The sequence below is a fragment of the Mustela lutreola genome, chromosome 7 (genome assembly GCF_030435805.1).
Source record: "Mustela lutreola isolate mMusLut2 chromosome 7, mMusLut2.pri, whole genome shotgun sequence".
Classification (NCBI taxonomy): domain Eukaryota; kingdom Metazoa; phylum Chordata; class Mammalia; order Carnivora; family Mustelidae; genus Mustela; species Mustela lutreola.
This window is the reverse complement of record NC_081296.1, coordinates 36,838,715-36,861,149: the sequence shown is the minus strand read 5'-3', so window position 1 is coordinate 36,861,149 and position 22,435 is coordinate 36,838,715. Positions and strand designations below refer to the sequence as shown.

Genomic DNA, 22,435 nt, shown 5'->3' with positions numbered 1-22,435 from the left:
GGTGGCCTAGCAGACTTCAGAGCAGAACCTGTCACGTTGTCAGAGCCAGGAAACATTTGAATGAGTGAATGAATGCTTACTAGTAGCCGCGAATGAGGCCTACTCTTCACTACAGATCCGAGGACAGAGGCCCAGGTCACGCCTCAATCGCCTCTGCATCGGGGGACCGGAGCCCAGAGAAGGCTCTGAGGTCGCCCCACTGCGGCCTGGTGGGCCCTCGTGAGTGGGACCTTCCCGAGCCTTCAGCGCGGGACCGCAGGTGGGGGCAGGGCGTGGGCGCAGACACACCCCCCGCAGTGCCGCCGGTGCACAGCAGGGGGCGCCGCTCCTCCGGCCCACGCCCCGCCGCGCGCCGGGCAGGCCCCCTCGCGCAGGCGCGCTGCCGCGGGCGGAGGATCCGGGCCGCGCTTCCTCTCGCCAGGCCTGTGAGCTTCCTCCCCGCGGAGCCCCGGGCAAGCCGAGCTTGGCCGCCGCCGCCGCCGTCGCCACCGCAGCCGTCCTCCCGTTCCTGCCCCACCCCGCACCCTGCCCGGGGGGCCTGCCGGGGTGGGGTCCGAGCGGGGCTACCGCCCCCCCCCCGCGCCGCCGTCGGGGCCGTCCCCCGGCCAGCCGTCCCTCCCGCCCCAGCCAGCCCGTGGTCGCCAGAGCCTCCGGGGCGTGGAGCGCGGGGAGCCTCCACGGCCCCGGATCCAGCGTCCGGGGCAGCCCCCGGCAGCCCGCGCGACGTTCCAAACTCGAACCTCGGTGGCGGCGTTCGGAAGCGGAACTCTGCCGGGGCCGCGCCGGCTACATTGTTTCCTCCCCCCGACTCCCTCCCGCCCCCCTTCCCCCGCCTTTCTTCCCTCCCCGACCCGGGCCGCGCGGCCATCCCCCTGCCTCTGTCTGGCCGTCCCTCCTCCCCCTCTTTTCGCACCAATACCTCTTTGTACCGCACCCCCCGGGGACCCCTGCGCCCCTCCCCTCCCCCCTGGCCGCATGGACCGTCCCGCAGGCCGCTGATGCTGCCCGCAGCGAGGTGGCCCGGACCGCAGTGCCCCGAGAGAGGTGAGTGCTTGGAGAGTCTGGAGGGGGTGGGCGTCTGAGTGCTTCCCGAGGGAGTGAGGGTGGAGGTCGCGCGTCCCGCTTCTATTGCTTCCGTTGCAGCTGCGGTCACGTCCACTCCCATCCCCCACCTCCCTTACCCCCCTCCTTCCCGGTTCGAATTCTCCCGGGAGTCACTGTCAGCCCGACTGGGAGGGGAGCTCACCAGGGAGGTGCTGCCCTGGGAGCCCCACGGACTTATCTCAGGCCACTCCGAGTCTGTCTGTCCGCTCTTTGCCTCCCCGTGTCAGGGCTGTGTGGAGCCTGGAGGGAGGGGGAAGCGTGGGTCAGGACCCTGGAGAATGGACACTTTGCCGTTCCCTGACTGTCCAGGCCCTCCCTGCAGGTCTTCTGGCCTGCCTTGTTCTGAACCCTTCCTCATTCCCTCACCGAGGAGCCAAATGGCTCTTCTTAGGAAGCCCAGGGCCCACCACCTCCCTTGAACTTGGCCAGAGGTTGAGCCTCTACACCTCCCAAAAGACCAGGCCTAAGCCAAGGGACCTGTGACCCTTGGGTGGGGAAACTGGGCAGGGCGTCTATGTGGGTGGACATAACACTGGGCATTAGGACGATGCCCCCACCTTCTGGCAGCCTGGTCATTTCATTCTCCCAGACTCCTCAGGGCCCAGGCCAGGTGTCAGGAAGAGGCGTGTCCAGCCACCAGAGCCTTGGAGCATAACTAGAGGTTCACCTCCCCTCCCATTTTGGGGACTAATGTACTGAGGCTCAGGGGATGGAGTTGCTACCCCAGGTCTCTGGCAGAGTCAGGCTGTCTGTCCTTTCATTCTCTGCTCCACCGAGCTGGACTGCCGTGGGTGGAGGGAAACCAGGCAGGTACCTTCACCCACCAAGGACCCAGGCCCCCAGCTTGACCCAAGGGACCTTGTGGGGTGAACACGTGCTTCCCAAAGAGGGCTTCCGGGCCCAGCTCTGCCAAGGTCTGGGCTCAGGCAGCATCGGTACTACCCATGGGATTTCCCCTGGGTGCCCAAGGTGGGTCCCACCAGCAGGGGATGTGATGGGAAGGGGCGCCGTGTCTGGTGTGGCCCTGGCGCTCAGCTGAAACAGCCTGGTGGTCTGTCCTGCCCCAGGCCTCCCACACATGTGGCCCAGCTGGCCTAGGAACATGAATGGGATCCAGATGGGGAAGGTGAGAGCCCCGTTTCCACAGCCTTGGCACAGGAGTGTTGCCAGAGTGGGCACCATAGGGGCTCTTTTCCAAGCTCCCCACACTTGGGTGGTTCCAGTGTCTTTCGTGGTGGGGCCCTAACAAGAAGAGGGCAGAGGCAGCAGGAGGGAGGCTGAGAGTGTGGTGGTATCCTCTTGCTCCCTGGAGGTTAGGAGGTTCCCTGGAGGATGTTGAACTGTGTCTGGGCCTGCTTGGGGCCACTGGTAGTTTTGTCCTGCTCAAGACTCTGCCCTTGATGTAGAGTTTTTTTCCAGTTGCCCCAACATGGGTAGTGGAGGGGACCCAGATGTGGTGGGCCTGTGAGGCTCCCCACACCCAGCCCTAACTTCTTTCCAGCCTGGGGCCTGGGGTTGAGGCCCGAAGGTTGGGGGCTTTCCTACCGACTATGAGCTGTATGGAGACGAACCCTGGGTCCCCAGGCCTTTGTAAAAAAGGGTCTGGCTTCAGGTTAGCACAGTTGCAGAGATGTGTTTTTTATCTGGGGAGCTTGGTGTCTTCCTGCCTCTCGGAAGTGGCTTCGCTTCTCTCTGTGTTGGCTTCTGGGTGAGGAAGGACCAGATGATGGTCCCCAGGACCACTGCAGGGGGCACCGGACCTCAAGAGGCTGAGCCACTGTGGAGCAGCCCCGAGTACAGATGGGGGCTGAGGCCCAGGATTCACAGTGTGGGATGCAGCTGCCCGAGCAAACTGCCAGCTGGCCTCATAGGGCAGAACAGGCTGGGTCCAGTTCTGGCCTCTATCTTTTGAGGCATTTTGAAGCCTTGCCATGTAGTCCCCAAAGAAAGAGGTGTTTGGTCCGAGAGTCTAGGAAAGAGAAGGTAGGGAGAGCCCTGCAGGTGCCTGAGGGACTGTTCCGTATCTGAAAGGCCATCCCATGGAAGATGTCCCAGAGGTCAGGGCTGGATCGGGGTGGGGGGGCAGTCAGATCCCAGGGAAGCAGATGTGAGCTCAGGAGAAAACTATGTACATATTACTTTCTTAATGCATAAAGTAGCAACACAGCACCACAGAAAACTTAGAAAACACCACAAGAATCACAATTTCTTCATCAGAGGAGCAACTGTTTGCATTTTGGAGTTCCCTCCCTGTCCTTTCCTGACATGTTTTTTCCTTCCTTGCTGTTGTCATTTGAATATGTGCACCATGACACCTTTTTTCTTTTCAGTTCTGTGTCTCTGGGCCTTTTCTCATGCTGCCACACAGGGTGTAACTTTGCCACTGGATTCCAGGCCTCCCCCAAGCCCCCTGACTAATTAGCTCGTTGTTCTACACCGCAGTGGGCGCTCCAGCTGGTGGGACCACAGGCCCCCAGAGCAGCCTGGGGTATGGCAAAGGGTGGGCAGCTCGGCACCCAGCCGATGTGGTCCTGAGCCCAGCGCCACCGTTAAGGCTGGTCACCTCAGAGATGGGGATCCTTTGTCACGGGGTGGCCATACACGGGGCAGAAGGCGATATGAGGAGTCCGAACGAACTAACCAAGGTACTAGAAGGTACCCAGCACCATCCCTAGCCTCGGGTAAGCACTTTGTAAGGAGAGATTGTTGTTGTTCACAGAGTACCCACTGCGGGCTCCCTCAGTGTGTGGGGACGACACCTGGGCCAGGGAGGACTAGTCTTGGTTCATGGAGCCCTTCGAAACCCTCTGTTCTTGAGGTACTGGACTACACCGGCCAGTGCCTGTCCCACCTCCTTGGCCTTCGCCCCCCATCAGCACGGCACTGGCTGGTCCAGGACTTGGACCTGACCCTCCCTGTCCGCCTTTGGTCTCCCGGCTCCAGAGCTGACTGGTTAAGGCCTCTCCTCTGAGAGCCTGCCTGCCTTCTGCCCCAAGCGAGCTAATGCTACTTCCTAGGCCACCCCAGATTTCCCTAGCAGAGCTGGAGGCCTACTTAGCTTGGGAAAACCACTACTTGGGCAATAAGCCCAGGCATCCTGAGCCCCAACCCAGGGATGGCATGCCAGCCTCATCTCCCTACCCTTTCCCAGTGGCGGGGGTAGGGCGGGGAAGGGAAGAAAACTGGTGGTGGTTGGGGATGGGGTGTCAGGGTTTCTGGCCTCCCAGATGGGAGTTGGAAGGGAGCATAGGTGCTCCACAAATCAGTGGGGAAGTCCTGTGTGTTAGCGGCCTCCTCTTCGCCAGGTGCTACCTGGTTCTGACCTGAGTGTGTACAGCTGTGACATCCCCTGCTTCCTCTTGCTGGGCTTCTGCGGAGACCAGAGTAACTGGGAGTGCCCTCCTGGAGCCATGCCTTGGGCAGTAGGAGGAAATCAGTCTCACCTTGGCACTCCTGGGCTTGAGAGACCATAGCCCCAGGTGACCTTAGGGTAATCCAGGACTAACCTAGGCAGGAGGTCCTCCGCCATGTGGCCCATTCAGTGCAGAGATCCCCCAGGCACCTGATCTCAGATTCTACCTGCTAGAGTTCGCCTGTGGAGTGTCTCCCTCCTCCCTGGTCTTGGTGCAGGGGAAGTAGGCATTACAACTACCCTCCTGTCCCACAGCTTAGGCTGGGATGAGGTCACTGGGTGGGGTCCCCTCCAAGATGCTGGCTTGGCTGGGGCAAGCCCTTTGGGTGTTTCTTGGTCCCCCCGCCTTGGTTGGGGACAGGATGGGTGGAGGAGCAGGCTGCCCCCAACAGCGGGCAGGGAGCACTGCCTTCCTCCCTTCTCTCCTGTGGGTCCCTTCATTCAAGGGCTGGAAATAGAATCCGCTAAGTAATGATTAAAGTCAAATTCAGACCTAAAAATAAAGAGCTGGTAAAGGAAGAGCTAGTGTGCTCCCTGCGTGGCTGAGGGGAGAAGCGAGTAGGGCGAGGCTAGCTTCCCGGGAGAGGCCAAAGCCCGCTGGGGCATTAGGACTCCTCCACCGGTGGGGAGAGGGCATCTCTTTTATCCGGCACCAGTTGGGTAGTCTAGCCACACCAGGGAGAGAATCCCATTTTTCCCCTGGGGAGACTGAGGCCCAAAAGGGGGAAGTGTTTTGTCCAGCCACTGCCCAAGAGCTCTCTTTGGCAGGCACCCAGGGACCCGAGGGCCCCACGCAGCCCAGTTCATCCTTTCTGCCTGTTCAGTTTCTCTTCCTGGTTTTGAGGTACTGTGATGAGAGGAGCTTCTCATCACACACCAGCTATGCACGCCTCGGGGGTGCTGGGCCTCTGACCGCAGCTTCCCTCCGTCCCCCTGCCCCCCCCATCTCCGCCCCTTCCGTGATCAGGGCCCAGAGCTGCAGGAACAAGCAGAAGAGAGGCACCCCCCCACCCCTGCCTATGCTGCTCTCTGCACAGTTGGAAGTTTTATAGGGGTGAAAACCTGGGTGTCATCTGATGCCTGCCCACCCTGCCCTGGCTGCTGCTTCTCAGGGCTGCCCTGCCCCACCCCGGTCTCTGTGTTGGTTCTGGGCACCTGTGCTGGCGTCCTGTGCCGTAGGGAGACTGGAAGGGAAAAGGAAGGAGGAACCCTGAGAGCTCCCCTGCTTGCCAGCAGAGACCAGACTCAGAGAGGAGTCGGGGGAGCCTGTGGTTCAACTTCCTGTCATGGCTGGTGGGGAGCTCAGAAGCTGGGGGGGTCTGCGTAGGCTGGAGCAGCCAGGAGGGCTTCCTGGAGGGGAAAGGCCATGAAAATCAAAAAGTTTTGAGCTCCTTGCTTGGAATTTCTGCCTTCTCTAGAACCCTAGGTTGCTGGCTTCACTAGTAGCTAGATGGCCGTGAGCAAACTCTTGGTTTCTCCGTGCAAAGCAGAATATGGCACACGATTAAGGAGTGGGCGCACGAATGTAACCTCTGCTTCCCAGAGCAGGAGGGTCAAGCTCTAGGCAGATCTCTCTTCAGCTACCTGCTCTCACCTAGCTGCCCATTTTCAGAGGGTCATTTGTCCTGCGCAAGGAAAGGCTGGGGTTTTTCTCCTGACCAAGTTCAGACAGATCGGAGTTCAAATCTCTACTCTGCCCCCTTGGAAACTGGACAACCTGTCAGCCTGGTTCCTCCTGAGTCAAACAGCGATCAACAGTAAAACCTCACAGGGATTTTTGAGGATTAAGTAAATAACACAGGGTTGGACCATTGGGCCGTCATCCCCGTGCTTTCATTCCCATGGTCTTGTGCCCATTTCATTTCATTTTCATCACCCATCCTGCCAGGGGAAGGTGTTGATGATCTCCTTCTCCATCAGGTGTGTAGCAAGACTATAAGTCCTTTGTGTTGGGCCCCCATAGTTTTATCTTTTGAGCTATGTGTTTTGTGGGTCACAGTCCTGAGACAGACCAAGAATCTGGGGGCCAAAGTTCTAGGCAGTTCCTGAGCCTCTGGGCCTCAGCCCCCCACCAGTAATGTGCATGGGAGACTTCAGGATAAAGCACAAGGACACTCATGATTAAGTGGCTGTTGGAAGTCAGCACTGAGAGGCTGTATGTAAATGTAGGCAAATGGCCATGCAAAGCCTGCAGCCTGTGCTGGGGGACAGGGGGACAGAGGCCTGTGTGAGGGCCCTGGGGAAGGCCCGAGTCTCTGCTGCCCAGTGCATGTAGGTAATTAGGCTCCTGTGCGGTAATTAGAAACCTTTCTGGGCCAGAAGTGTCAGCCTCACACCGCAGCAGTGCCCGGGGGAGGCGGCTTCCCATTAGCCTTCTCTCACGCCAGCCCCCATCTCTCCCAAACCACTAGAGGGGATTTCCGGTCCCAGGAGTCACTGGGGGCAGGAAAAAGGCAGTGAGTTGCTATAATTTCATTTCAAACATTTTTTAGCCATTAAGTCACCCCTACCCATAGGGCAGGGGTCCTGAAGACTGAGGGAGACCTAGGTTAGTGGGGAGGGAGGGCAAGCAACACACCCAGGAGCCAAAGCAGGGCCATCCTTCCAGCCCTTTCCTTACCCCCAGGGACATTTGGGGTCTTGCGTGCCAGACTGCAGTACCTGACCCTGAGACACGTGTGCAGTGGGTATGCTGAGCGCTCTGGGCCGCCTTCCTGGGTCAGCGGGCCCCTCCAGCCCCACAGCCTCACGGCGTGGTGTGTGGCCTGGGCCTCATGGTGCCCTTAGCTTGAGTGTCCTTTGCAGAACCAGAGGTGGGGCTGATCTTACTGCTGCCAAACCAGCCCAACTGCTGGGAGCCCCGCCCTCCTCAGGTGCTCCGTTGCCCTATCTGAGGGGCGTGCCTGAATCTGGAAGCTCAGTTTTGCTTGTTATCTGTTCTGTGACCTGTCAGAACTTCCGGGCTGGTCAGAACCTTGGTGCACCCCCACGGTGAGCTGCCTTCTGCCAACATTAACTCTTCCATACCACAGTTTGGGTAGCTTAATCCTGGCCTAGTCTAGCACCTGCTCCACGCCCTCCCCCCTGCAATTGCTTCCACTGAAATCCTCCCAGTTCCAGCTCCCCTCCCCTTCTTCCTGGAAGCTTTCCCAGATTGCCCCTGTCTCTTCTGTCAGTGGGGACTCCAAGTACCCCTGGCCATGACTGGCTGTCTGGTAGCCAGGAGGACAGAAGTAAGGCAACATTTTGGTGGTGGCCTTAGGCTGGGCCCACAGGGGAGATAGATGAGTGGGGTTCCTAGAGCCCCCTGGGGTCTCATGGGTCCTTTCCTCCTTTCCATCCTGGCTCACCTAGCAGGGGCTCTACCAGTGAGGCTCCAGGAACCTGGCTCGAAGAATAAGGTAGAGTGAACCTGCTTGTTGCTCTGGCAGCTGCCCCTGCCCCCAGACTCTCCAGCTGGGTCCTGTGGCAGAACCAAAGTCTCTGGGGGCCACGGCCTGAGTTCCCCCCAGGTCTCTTGTGTACTTCCCTTTTCAGTGGATATTTTTAGCTGGGTGTAAACAGTTACTGAAGGCTCCCACGCCCCACTGGGCAGTGGAGTTTTGGTGAAAGAGGCAGGGCAGGAGACCCTTGACCTGCCCCAGCTTCTGGTACATGCTAGGCTGTGGTGGTCCATGGCTGCCCCCAGGGCAGGGCAAGAGCAGCCTGGGAGTTTTTGGGCTCCCAGTACTCCTCTCTTCCCCCCTCCCTGCCAGCCCAGGCTACCAAGAAAGGCCTGCCTGAGGCTGCAGCCACTGACCTCAGTGCTTGGGCACAAAGCCCAGCCTGTTCCCGGGACCCCAGCACAAGGGCTGCTGGGAGCAGAGTTTGGGGCAGGAAGTCAGAGTGAAGCGCTGACTTCACAGAGTTCCAAAGCCCCTGTCCCCTGGTCCTTGGCGGGTGTGCCGACAGCTGCTGTCCCTTTGGGGTTAAATATAGTCCCGGCAGTTAGGGGACCTTGGTGTGGCATGGCCTAGCTTCCTCCTTTCCTTTGTTGGTTCATTCATTCATTCGGTACTCATTTACTGAGCAGCCACTCTGGGTTCAGCCCATGCTGGGGACATGAGTCAGCTCCCAGCCTTCCCCCCGCAGAGCTCCCAGGCCAGGATCAGTGAGGTTCTCACCAGAGCTCAGGGATGTGTGAGAGGCTGTGGAGGCCTGGAGCCGCGAGCACAGCTGGGGAACCAAGGAAGGCTCTTGGCAGGGGGATGGGGTTCAAAAAGTGGTTTATTTTCAATCTTATTTTTAGGGAGAGGTTAGTAATAGATACATGCGGTTTTCGAAAAAAGAGAAAAAAAAGTCCAAAAGGACAAAATAGCAAATACACAGTGAAAAGTAATTTTCCCTTAAACTTGACTCCCCCCACTTCCCAGCCCAGAGACAACTCGTGTTGCCAATTTCCTGGCTTTCAAGGATAATCCGTGTGTATTTGAGTTTAGGGATGATTTGTATGTCCCCTGCACCGTGTCTTTTTTCACAGCCTCGTATTCGTAGTATTTAAACCTACTAAAAAGCCAAACTAGGGGGACGCCTGGGTGGCTCAGTTGGTTGAGCAGCTGCCTTCGGCTCAGGTCATGATCCCATCGTCCTGGGATCGAGTCCCACATCGGGCTCCTTGCTCAGCGGGGAGCCTGCTTTTCCCTCTGCCTCTGCCTGCCATTCTGTCTGCCTGTGCTTGCTCTCTCCCCCCCCCTCTCTCTGATAAATAAATAAAATCTTTAAAAAAAAAAAAAAAATACCTTTCTAAAAAAAAAAAAAAAAAGCCAAACTAGGGCGCCTGGCCAGCACTGTGGGTGGAGCCCGCGACTCTTGATCTTGGGGTCGTGAGCTTGAGCCACGTCTGGTATAGAGATTACCAAAAAGATTAATAATAATAGGGGCACCTGAGTGGCACAGTTGGTTGAGCGGCGGACTCTTGATTTCCATCGCGGCTATGAGATCAAGCCCCTCTTCCGGCTCTGTGTTCCACGGGTAATCTGCCTGTCCCTCTCCCTGTCCCCGCACTTGTATGTGCCCTCTCACGTGGTCTCTGAAATAAAGAAATAAAATCTTTAAAAATAATGACAATTATCATAAAAAGCTGAAATAGTCATATAAGGAGTACCCACACATCCTTCACGCATATTCACCCGATCTTAACATTTGGCCGCATTTGGTTACCTCTTTTATATACGTACATGTGTAATCATGGGGCTTGGCACTGGTTCGTTTGAGTGTCAGTTACAGCCATCTATCTTTCATTTCCAAGTCCTTTAGCATGCACTGCTTACATAATCGGAGCACCGGGATCACGCTTAAGAAAATTGCTGTTAAAATTCCCTAATATTACCTAACATTTCCATTTTTCCAACTGTCATCCACTGATTTTTATAGCTACTATTTTTCTCCCTCTGAGCCAGAATCCAATTCAGGATCATTCATTGAATCTCGTTGTCCTGTTGCCTTCTCCCTTTTTTCCGGCTTTATGGAGCTGTAACTGACGTACGGTATTGTGTGAGTTAAAGATTTACAGCAAGGGGAACTGATGTATGTGTGTTGCTAAACAGTTACCTCAGTGGGCTTGGTCAACACCTGCTCACCTCCAGTAAATTCCATTTTGTTGTTGTGTCCTGTGTCCTGTTTCATCAAGAACATTCTCTAGCCCCTATTCATTAGTTTTGTCTTTTCTTTAAAGATTTTATTTTTCATTTGTCAGAGACAGAGCATAAGCAGGGGGAGCAGCAGGTAGAGAGAGAGGGAGAAACAGGCTCCCCGCTGAACAGGGAGCCCGATGTGGGACTCGATCCCAGGACCCTGCCATCATGACCTGAGCTGAAGGCAGAGGCTTAACCCACTGAACCACCCAGGTGTCCCCTTTGTTTTGTCTCTCAAGACACTAACTTGGAAAGTCCCGGCCAGTTGTTGAGTCTGTGCCTGATGGCATCTTCCTGGTTTTAGTCAGGTTGACGGGCTCTGCGGGAATCCTACCCCGAAATCCTAGCAGGAGGCACTTGGCGTCATTTCTTTAATCATGGGTGATGCTTAATTCGGTTGCACGGTTAACAGTATATCTGCCAGGCCTGCCTGTTGTGCAGGGGCTGCTGCTTTCTGAGTAATCCTGAGTGTCCCTGTCTTGTTCCCCCCAGAAGCTTTTTCTTAAGCGACTTCAACTGGCTTTTTGCAGTTTCCACTTGCTTCACCGTCTGGTGCACTGTGCTCTCAGCCCCTAAAGGTCTGTTCAGGCTCCGTCACCACCAGAACTGTCATTCCCTCTTAGGGGTAGCTGGCTGTCTTTTCACTTGGTCCCTCACTGATGGACATAAAGATCATCTCCCAGTCTCTTGCTGCCACAGAGAAGGATTTTGTAGGCACACTTGAAACAGAAGCAGTTCCTCAGGTGCGCCCGGGAGGTTGAGAGGAGGAAGGAAGTTCCTTGGGGTAGAGAAGAGGGAGTGAGTGGAGAGGTATGGCCAGGCAGGGAGGTAGGAAAGCAGGCGGGACACAGGTCTGGCTGAGGTGTTGGAGAGCCAGCCAGCAAGTCCCAGAAGAGTCAAGTGACTTTCCCAAGGTCATATACACACAGGAAATTGGTGGCAGGTCCAGAAACAGGACTGAGAGTCCCCCAGTCCCAGAACAGTGTTCCTGTACTGCCTCCCCAAAGTGGCCTGAAAGGCACACAGAACCCTTGTGTGCCAGGCCCAGGCAGGCTTAGAGGCCTAGGTTTGCTGCAGCCCCTCCCAGCCATTCTGGCTCTTCTCTCTGACCCTGGCCCCCTGCCGCGGGAGGGAGACTGCTAAGCCGCCCTGGGCTCAGGCTTCGGCTCGGGACTTCACCAGGGAAGAGCTGTCAGGGCCCACGTCTTGCACTCGGCATTTTCGCGCAAAGGCAGGTCTCGCTCCTGGTGCAGGAGATGCCCACTCCAGTCTCCTGAGGCGGCCCTGATTGCTGCAGGGTTTTCACCAACACATTGTACAGATGAGAAATCAGGTCCTAAAGTTTTAGCCAGCAGAAAAAAGGGGAAGGACCAGCTCCTTCCCCTGCTTTCCAAATCTATGGTTGCAGCCCCCTGAGAAACCCCCCTAGCACCACTGCAGCCGGCCTTGTCCCTCCTCTGGGCCCTGCTTCTCTCCTCCCCTGTGCTCTCCCAGGCCCACAGCAGCTCCTGGGGTGTGGTGCAGGGGGCCTTGGGGCATCTGACACCTGAGCAGGTCAGGGCGCTTGCTTAAGGTTTAAACCTCAGGCAAGGCCACCTTGCCTCCTTGACCTTGCTCAGGGTCCTTGTCGGTAAAATGTGGTAAGAGTAGCCTCCGTCTTACAGGATTTGATGAGCTGTAGTGTGCTAGGGACCGGGCCTTGCACAGAATAGTGCTCAGAAAACAGGGCCTATTATTATTTGTATTATTATCATCAAGTCAGTGGGGAGGCGGCCGCTGCAGCTGCAGGCTGGGAAGGGAGTGTTTGCAAACTGACAGCCAGGAGGATGACTAAGGGTGCCCTGCCCTCCCTGGTGGTGCAGTGGTGGTGAGTCTGGGGATGGAGGAGTGGGGGGAAACATGGGGATGTGGAAAGCTAGCAGAGCCCCTGTTCAGAAGGGCCTGAAGATCAGGGACCCAACCAGCCCTCATTCGGGAACCCTCATTTGGGTTCTGGGCTGTCCACCCCTAACTAGCTATAGGACTTTACCCAAGCTGTTCAACCTTGTGAGCCTCAGTTTCTACTTCTATAAAATGGGGGTAAGAAGAGCTCACAGCTCACCACAGTTTGTGGACCACAAGAGCCCAGCGGGTGGTTCCTGTCCCCAACTCAGTCATGTGAATGTGTGTTTGGGGTTGGGGGGGGTGGGGAGGCATATCTGCTCAGCCTTGTTGGGCCCCAGTCTCCCTGTGCAGACAGCAGAGATCCATGGGCTGGCCTCTGGGGACAAAAAGCACTGTGTATCCTGGGAGGAAGGGTCGCCTTTTTGTCTGCTGGGGGCAGGGGTTATGTCAAGCCCTGCGCCAGACCTTTTCAGTCCAGGGGTCTTGTTCTGCTCTGTCCATAGCCTGCGTGCATGCGGGGCCTGTCCCTCCCTGCCTGTCAGGGTGAGGGACCTGAGGCTCAGAAGGGTTGAGTCATTCTTCCGAGTTGCAAACTCAACAGAGCCAGGTCTGCCTGACCAGAAGCAGGAGCAAGGCCTGGAAGGGGTGCTGGTTCTCCCCAGCCTCTGCTCTCCTCAGCCACATGCTTCTCTGCCAAGGCCCTGGGAGCAGAATGTGATTCCTCACTTAGGCGTTTGAAGCCCCTACTGACCTGCAGGGTTGATGCCAGGCAGGCCACCCACCACCACCACAAAACTAGCCCCCGCTAGCAGACTGCCAGTATGCCTGGATGGTCGGGGTGTGCTTGCCAATCCCTCCCGTGGGCTCACAGCCGGGCCCTTTTCTCTCAGTGGTCCCTGTCTACCTGACCCCTTGCTCTGCTGTCACCCCAGACCGGGGCCACCTTTTCTGCTTGTCTCCTGTCCCTAAGCTCTCCATTCTTCAGGGCTCAGTTCTGGGGCTCCCTCCTCCAAGAAGCCCGCCAAAGCCCTGCAGTCCTTATTCACCTCACACACCCGGGCACATGCGCTCAAGCGTTGCCTCCCCCTACCTGGCCTGGGGGAGGTGGCATTGCAGCCTGGCCCTAGACCTTGTCCATCCTGTCCGATGAGCCTGGGAATGGGACTCTTGGAGGTTTCCTCCTGACATACTGCAACCGTGGAGGAATCGGCAGCCTGTCTGAGCCTCAGCCGCCTCAGTCTCCTGTCTGGCAGCAGAGAGCAGGAGCCCCAGGCCCGCTGCTTCCTGAGACAGGAGCTGGGGCTCGGGGCTGGAGGAAGATGGCCGTGCTGGAGGGGCACCAGGCTAGGGCCACAGAGTATGTGCATGCGGGACAGTGTGGCTGCTGCTTTTGGAGTATGGCTGGGCTGGAGGCTTCTTGGAGGGGCTCCGCTTTACTGGAGTAAACCTACAGTCCCAAAAGTGCCCCCATCATAAGGATGCAGCTCAGTGAGATACCACAAGGGAAACTCACCCCTCTTCTGGTGGCACTAGCCTTCCCGAGGGCAGTTGCCATCCCACACCGTGGACTTGGCCAGATTTTGAACTTTATGCAGTATAAATGGGATTTCACTGCCTGTGTTCTTCTGACCGGCTTCTCAGTTAATACCACTCGGGAAATTCGTCATCGTGGTTTCATTACTCAGAGTGTTGGTGTTTGCCACTGAGCAGAGTACCGCTCTGTGAAGCTGCACGGTTTGGCAGCTGACCCCCAATGAGCAACTGGGCCGCCCCCAGTGCGAGGCTGGCAACAGATTGTGCTGCGCGTGTGCTCTCATGCCCATGGCACTGGACACCTGCCCTGTGTCCGCTTGGGTGTGTACCTAGCAGTGGGGTGACTGGGCTGTGAGGTCGGCATACCTTCGACTTCAGACATATTTCCCAGTCACGTTTTTACAGGCAGCAGAACTCAGAGGCTCACAGAGAACAAGTGATTTTCCCAAGTCACATTGCACCTTCCCCAGCTTCACAGAGCTGCCTCGAGCTCCCTTCCCCCGCAGACCACACAGCTCACATCCGGACCTAGGGCTGGGAGAGGGGTCAGGTGGCACTGGTGCTGCCCCCCCCCCCCAGCTTCCTTTGCCTCTGTTGGCCAGTCGGTCGGGCTGGAAGCCTCCATGGGCCTAGGGTTGGGGACCCCTCTGTCCCTGGCACGCTGTAGCCTTCATGCTCCTGCCTCTTCCTATCCAGCGCTCTCAGGCTGCTGAGGCTGGAAGAGAGGATGGATGGCCCTTGCCCAAGTCCCAGCTCTGGAGGTCTTTGGTGCTTGTTCACATCTCTGCGGGGAAGGAATGGAAGCCCAGTGATTGGGTGGGGCCAGCTCCTCACCCCCTCCCTGGTCTTTCCCTTCTCCCTGCAGCTCTCATGGTACCAAGTGGCAGGGTGGCCTTCCTGTGACACGGGGAAGCCAGATCTTCTGAGAAGATGTCAGCAATCCAGGTACCACAGGGGTAGGGGTCTAGGGCAGTTGAGTGTCCCCCCACCTCTGGAGGGGTGCTGAGTGGAAGAGAGAGAATGAGGGCTTGCTCAATCTGTTCCCCTTGGCCCAACCCTGGCTTTCAACAAAGGAAAATTCAGGGGGCGCTATTAGACCCAGGGTTCTCAAGATGGGAGTAAAGATCTGGGGGTGGTGGGGGAATATCAGCTGCAAGGCACCCAGAGTTCTTGGGGGTAGGGGTGGGGAGTGCCTCTCTTTGGCTCACAAAGGCAGGCCAAGAGACTCTAACCTTGAGCGTGGGTGGGCAAGTGGGTGGAGATAGCCTCCGGGCTGCCTCCACCTGCCCACCTGTCCTATCCTGCAGGCCGCCTGGCCTTCCGGTACAGAGTGCATTGCCAAATACAACTTCCATGGCACTGCTGAGCAGGATCTTCCCTTCTGCAAAGGAGACGTGCTCACCATTGTGGCGGTCACCAAGGTAATGGGGGGGCCTCACATGGCCACACCTTGTCTGGCCTCCAGGCGTTCCTGCTGGGTCCGGTCTCCCCTGCAGGTGACGGTGGGCCTGAGAGTGTGTCTGGGCTCCCTCTCCCCAGGACCCAAACTGGTACAAAGCCAAGAACAAGGTGGGCCGTGAGGGCATCATCCCAGCCAACTACGTCCAGAAGCGGGAGGGCGTGAAGGCTGGCACCAAGCTCAGCCTCATGCCGTGAGTACTGCCCAGGAGCGGTCGGGGTCTGAGATGTGGGGAGGGAGGAGTAAGGGAAGCCCTGATTCCCCCTAGAGGAGTCAGGGAAACAGAGAGGCCGGAGTAGGAGTGGGAATGTGTGAAGACTTCGAGATAAGGGGAAGGGCATGGGTGCTTGACCTCAGAGGTTTAGGGGGTGGGCCTGGGAGGACCAGAGGAGGAAGTGTGGGAAGCAGGAGATGAGGGCCTCCTATGCCTGGCTGAGCCGTTGGGGGCTGTGGTGAGGGGCGGGGCAGAGGGAGCACCTTGGAGAGTGGAGCCTGGAGGACGCATGTGGGGGCTGGTGACCTCGAGCCGCTGTGAGCCATGATCTGGCCTCCCCCCAGCTGGTTCCACGGCAAGATCACACGGGAGCAGGCAGAGCGGCTTCTGTGCCCGCCGGAGACGGGCCTGTTCCTGGTGCGGGAGAGCACCAACTACCCCGGGGACTACACGCTGTGCGTGAGCTGTGATGGCAAGGTGGAGCACTACCGCATCATGTACCACGCCAGCAAGCTCAGCATCGACGAGGAGGTGTACTTCGAGAACCTCATGCAGCTGGTCGAGGTGAGCCTGGCCAGCCTTCCGGTTCCGTCCCACCTCTCCTGGCCCCTGGGAGCCTGTGTGTCCTCTGCCTTGACAAAGCTCCTGCTCCGTGCCAGGATTGCCCTCTGACCGCCCACAGTGCTGCCATAGGGAGAGTGGCACTGTCTCCATGTCACAGCCTAGGAGACAAGTTCAAAGCAGTGCAGGGATCTGCCTCAGGTCACACAGCTATAAATCAGCGGTGCCAGGACTAGAAGCTGAGACTGGCCAATCCCAGGGCTAGGCTTCCTTCCAGGCCTACAGAACTCCATGCCTGTCCTCCTGAGTTGCACCCTGATGGCCCCAGGCTCCTGCACCCGTACCGATCTGCCCACATGGTCCTGCATCTCCCAAGGCCAGTGCTGCCAGCCCTGTTGAGGCCATATCAGGCTTCCAGAAGCCCCAGTGGCCCCCCAGATGCCTCCTGCTGCTGGGGAGGGTCCCGGGCACATCTGTACTGAGCTAGGGCTTGCCTTCTGCCTCAGGATGCTGATGAGGCCCGAGGCCCGGAGTAGTAGCAAAAGCCCCGTGTCTGTCCAGCATCTGGATGTGACTGGGAAATGGGTCACCAATCTGAGTCTGGGGCCTCCCAAATCCTTCCCCTGGCTGGAAGTGAGAAGCCCTCCTCCCAACACAAAGCCACTCCAGGCTGGGTGGGCTCGGCCTCCACCGCCCTCTGGCGGTTAGAGACGGGCAGTGCATGGGAGTGGCTGGTGGCCCTCATGGCTGGCCCTCAGTGCCTGCCCTGCCCTCGCAGCACTACACCTCAGACGCAGACGGACTCTGTACGCGGCTCATCAAGCCAAAGGTCATGGAGGGCACCGTGGCAGCCCAGGATGAGTTCTTCCGCAGTGAGTGCCATCCCCGCCCCCAGTCCTCACTTGACTCCCCGCCTCCTCCCACCCAGGCTCCCTGGCACTGCCCCCATCCCAGAGGCTCTGGAGACCTCCAGGGAGCGCCACACACACGGTCCAGGCTGTGACCGCTGTGAGCTCTGCTCTGGCTTCACCCCTCACTGACACCCCCTCCCCCCGCCAGGCGGCTGGGCACTGAACATGAAGGATCTGAAGCTGCTGCAGACCATTGGGAAGGGGGAGTTTGGAGGTGAGCGGGAGGGGGTGGCAGCGTTGGGGGGGGTGGGCAAGGGCCTGTGGAGAGTTCCGGGAACAAGCTCCAGCCCTCCTTCCCCAGATGTGATGCTAGGTGATTACCGAGGGAACAAAGTCGCTGTCAAGTGCATTAAAAATGACGCCACTGCCCAGGCCTTCCTGGCTGAAGCCTCTGTCATGACGTGAGCCGGGGCCAAGGGTGGGTGCGGAGGTCACCCCGGGACAGGGAGGAGATAGGGAGGCTCAGCAGGCTCTGACCACCTGCCTCCTGCCCCAGGCAACTTAGGCATAGCAACCTGGTACAGCTTCTGGGCGTGATCCTGGAGGAGAAAGGCGGGCTCTACATCGTCACTGAGTACATGGCCAAGGTATGCACCTGCCCGGAGGGCCCGCCCCCATTCTGGAGCTGAGCACCTGGGCCTTCCAGCTGTCCCAAACCCCTCACTGTCCTCGGGCCCCTGCTCCCTCAGGCCCCTCTCTCTCTGAAGTCAGCTTTTGTCCTGACTTGTCATTTATTCCGTGTGACAAATTGGGTAGCTTGCCAAGCCTCAGTTTCCTCATCTGTGAAATGGAGATAGTATCAGAGTTCCTCTGAGAGATTTATGAGTTTTAAGGGCGAATGCATGAAAACCGCTGAGTGTGGTAGCCGGCTCATAGAACCTGGTACCCATTCAGCACTGAGTCCCGGCCTCTCTGCTCCTCCCCCTGCTCGTATCGCCCTCATGTGTTCACCCAGCCCTGCCCATGATTCCAGAGGGCTGGAGGGCCAGTCTGACCTGGGGGGCCGCTTGGTCTGTCTGTCCTGCCCCAGGGGAGCCTGGTGGACTACCTGCGGTCGAGGGGTCGGTCGGTGCTGGGCGGAGACTGTCTCCTCAAGTTCTCACTGTGAGTGACGCAGCACCCACTGGGGGGGACCCTGGCCTGCTGCGGGGGCCCTGTCTGAGGGGACACGTGTCCGGCTCTCTCCCAGAGATGTCTGTGAGGCCATGGAGTACCTGGAGGGCAACAACTTCGTGCATCGGGATCTGGCTGCCCGCAACGTGCTGGTGTCAGAGGACAACGTGGCCAAGGTCAGCGACTTCGGCCTCACCAAGGAGGCCTCCAGCACGCAGGACACAGGCAAGCTGCCAGTCAAGTGGACAGCCCCGGAGGCCCTCAGAGAGAAGGTGAAACGGGCCTGTCCCCAGAGCCTGAGGAGTGGGAGGTAGGGGTCCTGGGTTCCCCACCCCCCACCCCCACCACCTCCCAAACTCCCAGGATCTGACACTTCTTCTTCCACCCATGTGGCAGAAATTCTCCACCAAGTCTGACGTGTGGAGTTTCGGAATCCTTCTCTGGGAAATCTACTCCTTTGGGCGAGTGCCTTATCCAAGAATTGTAAGTCGAGTACTGGGGCTGGGTCATGGCCAGGGCCGGGGCATGGCTGGGGCTGACGGGGAGGCTTTTGGAGCAAGGAGGAAGGGGTGGGCCAGAGAGGCAGCCTTTCTGGGCCCTGCCTTCCATTCTTAGCCACAGAGCAGCCCTCAGGACTTTCCAGGAGCCTCCCGGGCCTGGCTCTGAGGCCTGGGTCTGAAGGGGATCCCTGAAGCTGAGTCGAGGTCCACTGGGGAGTCACTCCCTGCACAGACTGACCCCACCCGCCTGCCCGCAGCCTCTGAAGGATGTTGTCCCTCGGGTGGAGAAGGGCTACAAGATGGACGCCCCCGACGGCTGCCCGCCTGCAGTCTACGAGGTCATGAAGAACTGCTGGCATCTGGATGCCGCCACGCGGCCTTCCTTCCTGCAGCTGCGGGAGCAGCTCGAGCACATCAAAACCCACGAGCTGCACCTGTGACCTCTGGCCCCCTTACCCCCCGCACCCCCTGACCCAGGTCGGGGACCTGCAGGGACTGAACCTGGAGAGATTGTGGACCTGGTGCCCCCACTTGCTGGCCCCAAGCCTGAACTGAGCCCAGCAGGCCAGTGGGCCTCTTTCCTCTGCCCCAGCCTGCGCCCCCTCTGGCCCCCCAGAGACCCCGCCTAGGCCTGGCACCTTTTCTCATGGACCCACCCAAGGGGCTTCGGGAGCCCCACCAAAGGGCCAAGAAGGGAGGAGGCTGGGGAGCGTGAGGCAGATGCCTTCTGCCATGGTCAGGCTTCTCCTGGCCTCCCATCTCTCGCCTTCTTAGAGTTTTATTCCTTTCCTTTTTTGAGATTTTTTTCCCGTGTGTTTATTTTTTATTATTTTTCAAGATAAGGAGAAAGAAAGTACCCAGCAAATGGGCATTTTACAAGAAGTACGAATCTTATTTTTCCTGTCCTGCCCAGGGATTGGGGAGACCAGGCCCCTCTCTAGGGACCCATCACCCCAGCCTTGTTCCCCATTCCGTGTTCTGTGTCCCGTGTCGCCTCGGTCGCCCCGTGTTTGCGCTTGACCATGTCGCACTGTTTGCATGCGCCCGAGGCAGACGTCTGTCAGGGGCTTGGAGTTCATTCGTGTGCCGCTGCCGCCCACCCACCTGCCTTGTGAGATGGAACCGTAATAAACCACTCCATGAGGACACCGCTGCCCAGCCTCGGCGCTTCCTCCGCCGAGCCTGCCTGTCCCGCCCGGCCCCCTGTCCCTGTGCCATCTTGTCCATCCCCCTGTCTCTGTGAGTGGGGCTGTGCTTGCCCTGGGAGTGGAGGGAGGGGCGTGGGGAGCACGGCCGGGAGATGTAGCCGCCGCTTTGTGTCAGCTGCACGAGCGAGTGTCCTGTGTCTGCCGTGGGGGAGCCCTCATCACCAACCCTCCCCCACCGTCCTGTTGTGGCCCGGGCTGGGCCCCAGGGCCGTCCTGAACTTGGGACCCCGTCCACAGGGTCCTGTGTGTGGGGCCTACCTGCCTCCCCTGCCCTGTTGCTCTAGCTAACAGCACAAGGAGGGCTGGAGCCAAGGATGGGCAAGGCAGCCAGGCCCGGCCAGATGGAAGCAGGGCACCCCGGTTGGAGGCAAGATAAATGTCTCATGCCTCAGAAGGTGCTGCCCATAGAGAGGGAGGGGAAGATTCTGAGCTGCTGGCAGTTCTCACGGTTCACCCCAGATGTAAGAGCACCGCCACCTCCCAGCGCATGCCCAGCCTTGTGCCTGAGGATACAGAGGTGGAGACCTTCCCCACCCCACCTCGGGGGCCACAGATGGAGAATGAGGACCAGCCTTGGCATGTTCTCCCCTCACTCAGGTTGTCCAGGGTCGGTGGTCAGTGTAGAAGCTGTAAAGAATTGGGGAGGCTCATTTCTTTCACAGAGACAGGCACTGGTGGTGTGGGGAGGGTGGGCAAGGGGGTCCCCTTGTCCGGTTGTGGCTTTGACCCAGTCCCAACCAACAGGCCCTGAAGTCCAGGGAGGTCTGAACTTCGCTGTGTGTCTCGTGTCTGTGCCTCAGCCCCCTGCAGCCCAGCTGCTGGTGTTGGCCCCAACCCCCTCAGCCCAGAGCAAAAGCCTCCTTGCCTCCCCCAGTCCATCCTGTCTGCACATCGCCAGCCTCGTTTTCCAAGACCAGACCATTCATTCAATAGGAGTTACTTGAATAGCTGCTTTGTGCCAGGACTGGGGCTCAGCAGCGAAACAGACCTTGTGGAGTTTTCCAGTCAGGAGGAGTCACACGGACAACTACAAACTGAGAAGTGCCAAACTGAGAAGTGCTATGGAAAAAACGTGATGTGGGAATGGGATCTTGTCTGTAGGTCAGGGAGGGCTTCCTGTAAGAGGCAGCATGTAAGCTGAGATCAGGGTAAACAGGAGGTGTGGGGGTTGGGTAGCAGCATTCCAGGAAGAGATGCTGGGACTGGAGGGAGGCAGCTCGATCCAGGGTCTCTGGAAACATGGTGAAGCTACACAGGGAGACTTGAGGTGGAGAGGGGAGGCCAGAGGAAGGGTTGGCTTTTGTCACCCTTAGAACCATGGGATGCCAGTAGCAGGTTCTGAGCAGGAAGGAACAATCACCTGGGCTGCTGATGGAGAAGTTCCAGGGAGCACAGGGAAGACTGACAAGTGCAGGAGGGGATGGCGGGAGTGGACAGCCTCCAGAGGGACAGGAGAAGCAGCTGAGTGAGCTTACCAGTGGCTTCATGTCATAGGTGAAAAGGGGCCAGCCAGCAGGTCCTTTCTTCCCAGAGGACCAGAGCTTGCCCCTGGGTAGCCACAAGGAGGCCGCTGGGGACTTTAGCCAAACCTGAGTTTGTGGGGCTGCAGATTCCAAGCCTGGCTAGGCAGTGAGTGATGCGGGAGGGTCACCAATCTTGGGGGACTGAGCTGTAAGAAGAGGAAAGAGGATGAGTTAGGGGATTTGAAGGCAGCAGAGGCATGAGCAGGGCGTGAACAGGAAGAACGTTTATCTGCAGGCGGAGCCTACATGCGGAGGGGACAAAAAACAGATGCGGGCATGGCAGTGATTGAAGGGGGAGCCTTCCTTAGAGTGGGAGGGGTGGCTGACGCCTGCCAGAGCACAGAGGGTGGGCCTGCAGTGGGAGCCAGCTCCCAGGGAGGGAGCCACAGGTAGCACCGTGGTGATGGTCATGGTCAGCCCTGGGGAGGGTGGCAGGGAGCTCTGATTCAGAGTTTGCTGACATGTATGGTGGGCTCGCCATGGCCAGTGTCAAACCACCAGCCTGACTTTGCTGGCAGGGCATTTTGAAAACTGGCCTGGGTTCAGAGCCCTGCAACAGTGTGTGGCCGTAGAATCGGAACAAAGAACAAGTGGGGGCAGGTGGACTGGGACCCGTGGGTCTGCAGCCCAGATAGCCAGGTGCTTCCCGTCTTTCCACCCAGTGGCACTCGAGTCTGCCCCATTCCTTCCTTGCATTCTCTCACTTGGCCTATGGCATTTCTGTTCCCTCCTTCCTTTTCTCTCATCCTTCTGCCATGTGCTGGCTGCTGGCTTAGCATAGACAAGGAAGACACAGTTCTTACCCTCGTGGAGCTTGTGATTAATAGGGATCCCACTCAGGCTCAACCTGGTGCTTGGAAATCTGGTGAGGTGGAGGGGGCAGGAGCCGCAGGGGCAGAGAATGGGGTGCTTCTGACAACGGAAGGGCACTGCCAGGGCAAAGGTGCTGGGGGGCTCTAGCCTGGTGCGTCTGGTCCTCAGGTGCCAACAGGGGGCTTTCAGGAACACACGAAGCTGGAGAGAAAGCAGGGCCCAGACCCCACCCAGCCCCGCAGATCCCATGAGATTTTGCACAAAGATGGCCAGTGGTGAGGACCAAGGAGTGATGTGGTCCTCTCTGCATCTTAGAAAAATGATCTGGCTACAATCTGGCCCTGGGAGTGGGAGTGTACGGAGTAGAGACAGGGAGACAGTGGGGAGGCAGCAGCTGGCCAGGTAGGATGTGACTGGCGACGGCCTGGGCTGGAGAAGCCATCAGAGGTGGAGAGGAATGTGAATGCAGTTAGCATTTTACTGATCTGAGCGCTCACTACAGGCCAGGCCCTATTCTCAAGACCCTAG

At 58.4% G+C, this 22,435-nt stretch overlaps 1 protein-coding gene across 2 annotated transcripts; it reads left to right on the top strand.

Moving 5' to 3' along the window:
* Window positions 1-905: 905 nt before the first annotated feature.
* Window positions 906-19,516, top strand: CSK (C-terminal Src kinase). 2 transcript variants are annotated; one of them, XM_059180373.1, is made up of 13 exons: window positions 906-1,044; window positions 14,471-14,550; window positions 14,913-15,026; window positions 15,145-15,257; window positions 15,623-15,842; window positions 16,618-16,711; window positions 16,899-16,964; window positions 17,052-17,151; window positions 17,247-17,337; window positions 17,781-17,854; window positions 17,940-18,135; window positions 18,260-18,346; window positions 18,621-19,516. In XM_059180373.1, the coding sequence occupies exons 2-13, from the start codon at window positions 14,536-14,538 to the stop codon at window positions 18,801-18,803; spliced, it is 1,353 nt and encodes a 450-aa protein (XP_059036356.1). In that variant the 5' UTR covers window positions 906-1,044; window positions 14,471-14,535; the 3' UTR covers window positions 18,804-19,516. The 2 variants fall into 2 exon arrangements, with proteins under 2 accessions (XP_059036356.1, XP_059036357.1); XM_059180374.1 differs by having other exon boundaries at window positions 17,940-18,173; window positions 18,621-18,760.
* Window positions 19,517-22,435: the final 2,919 nt, after the last annotated feature.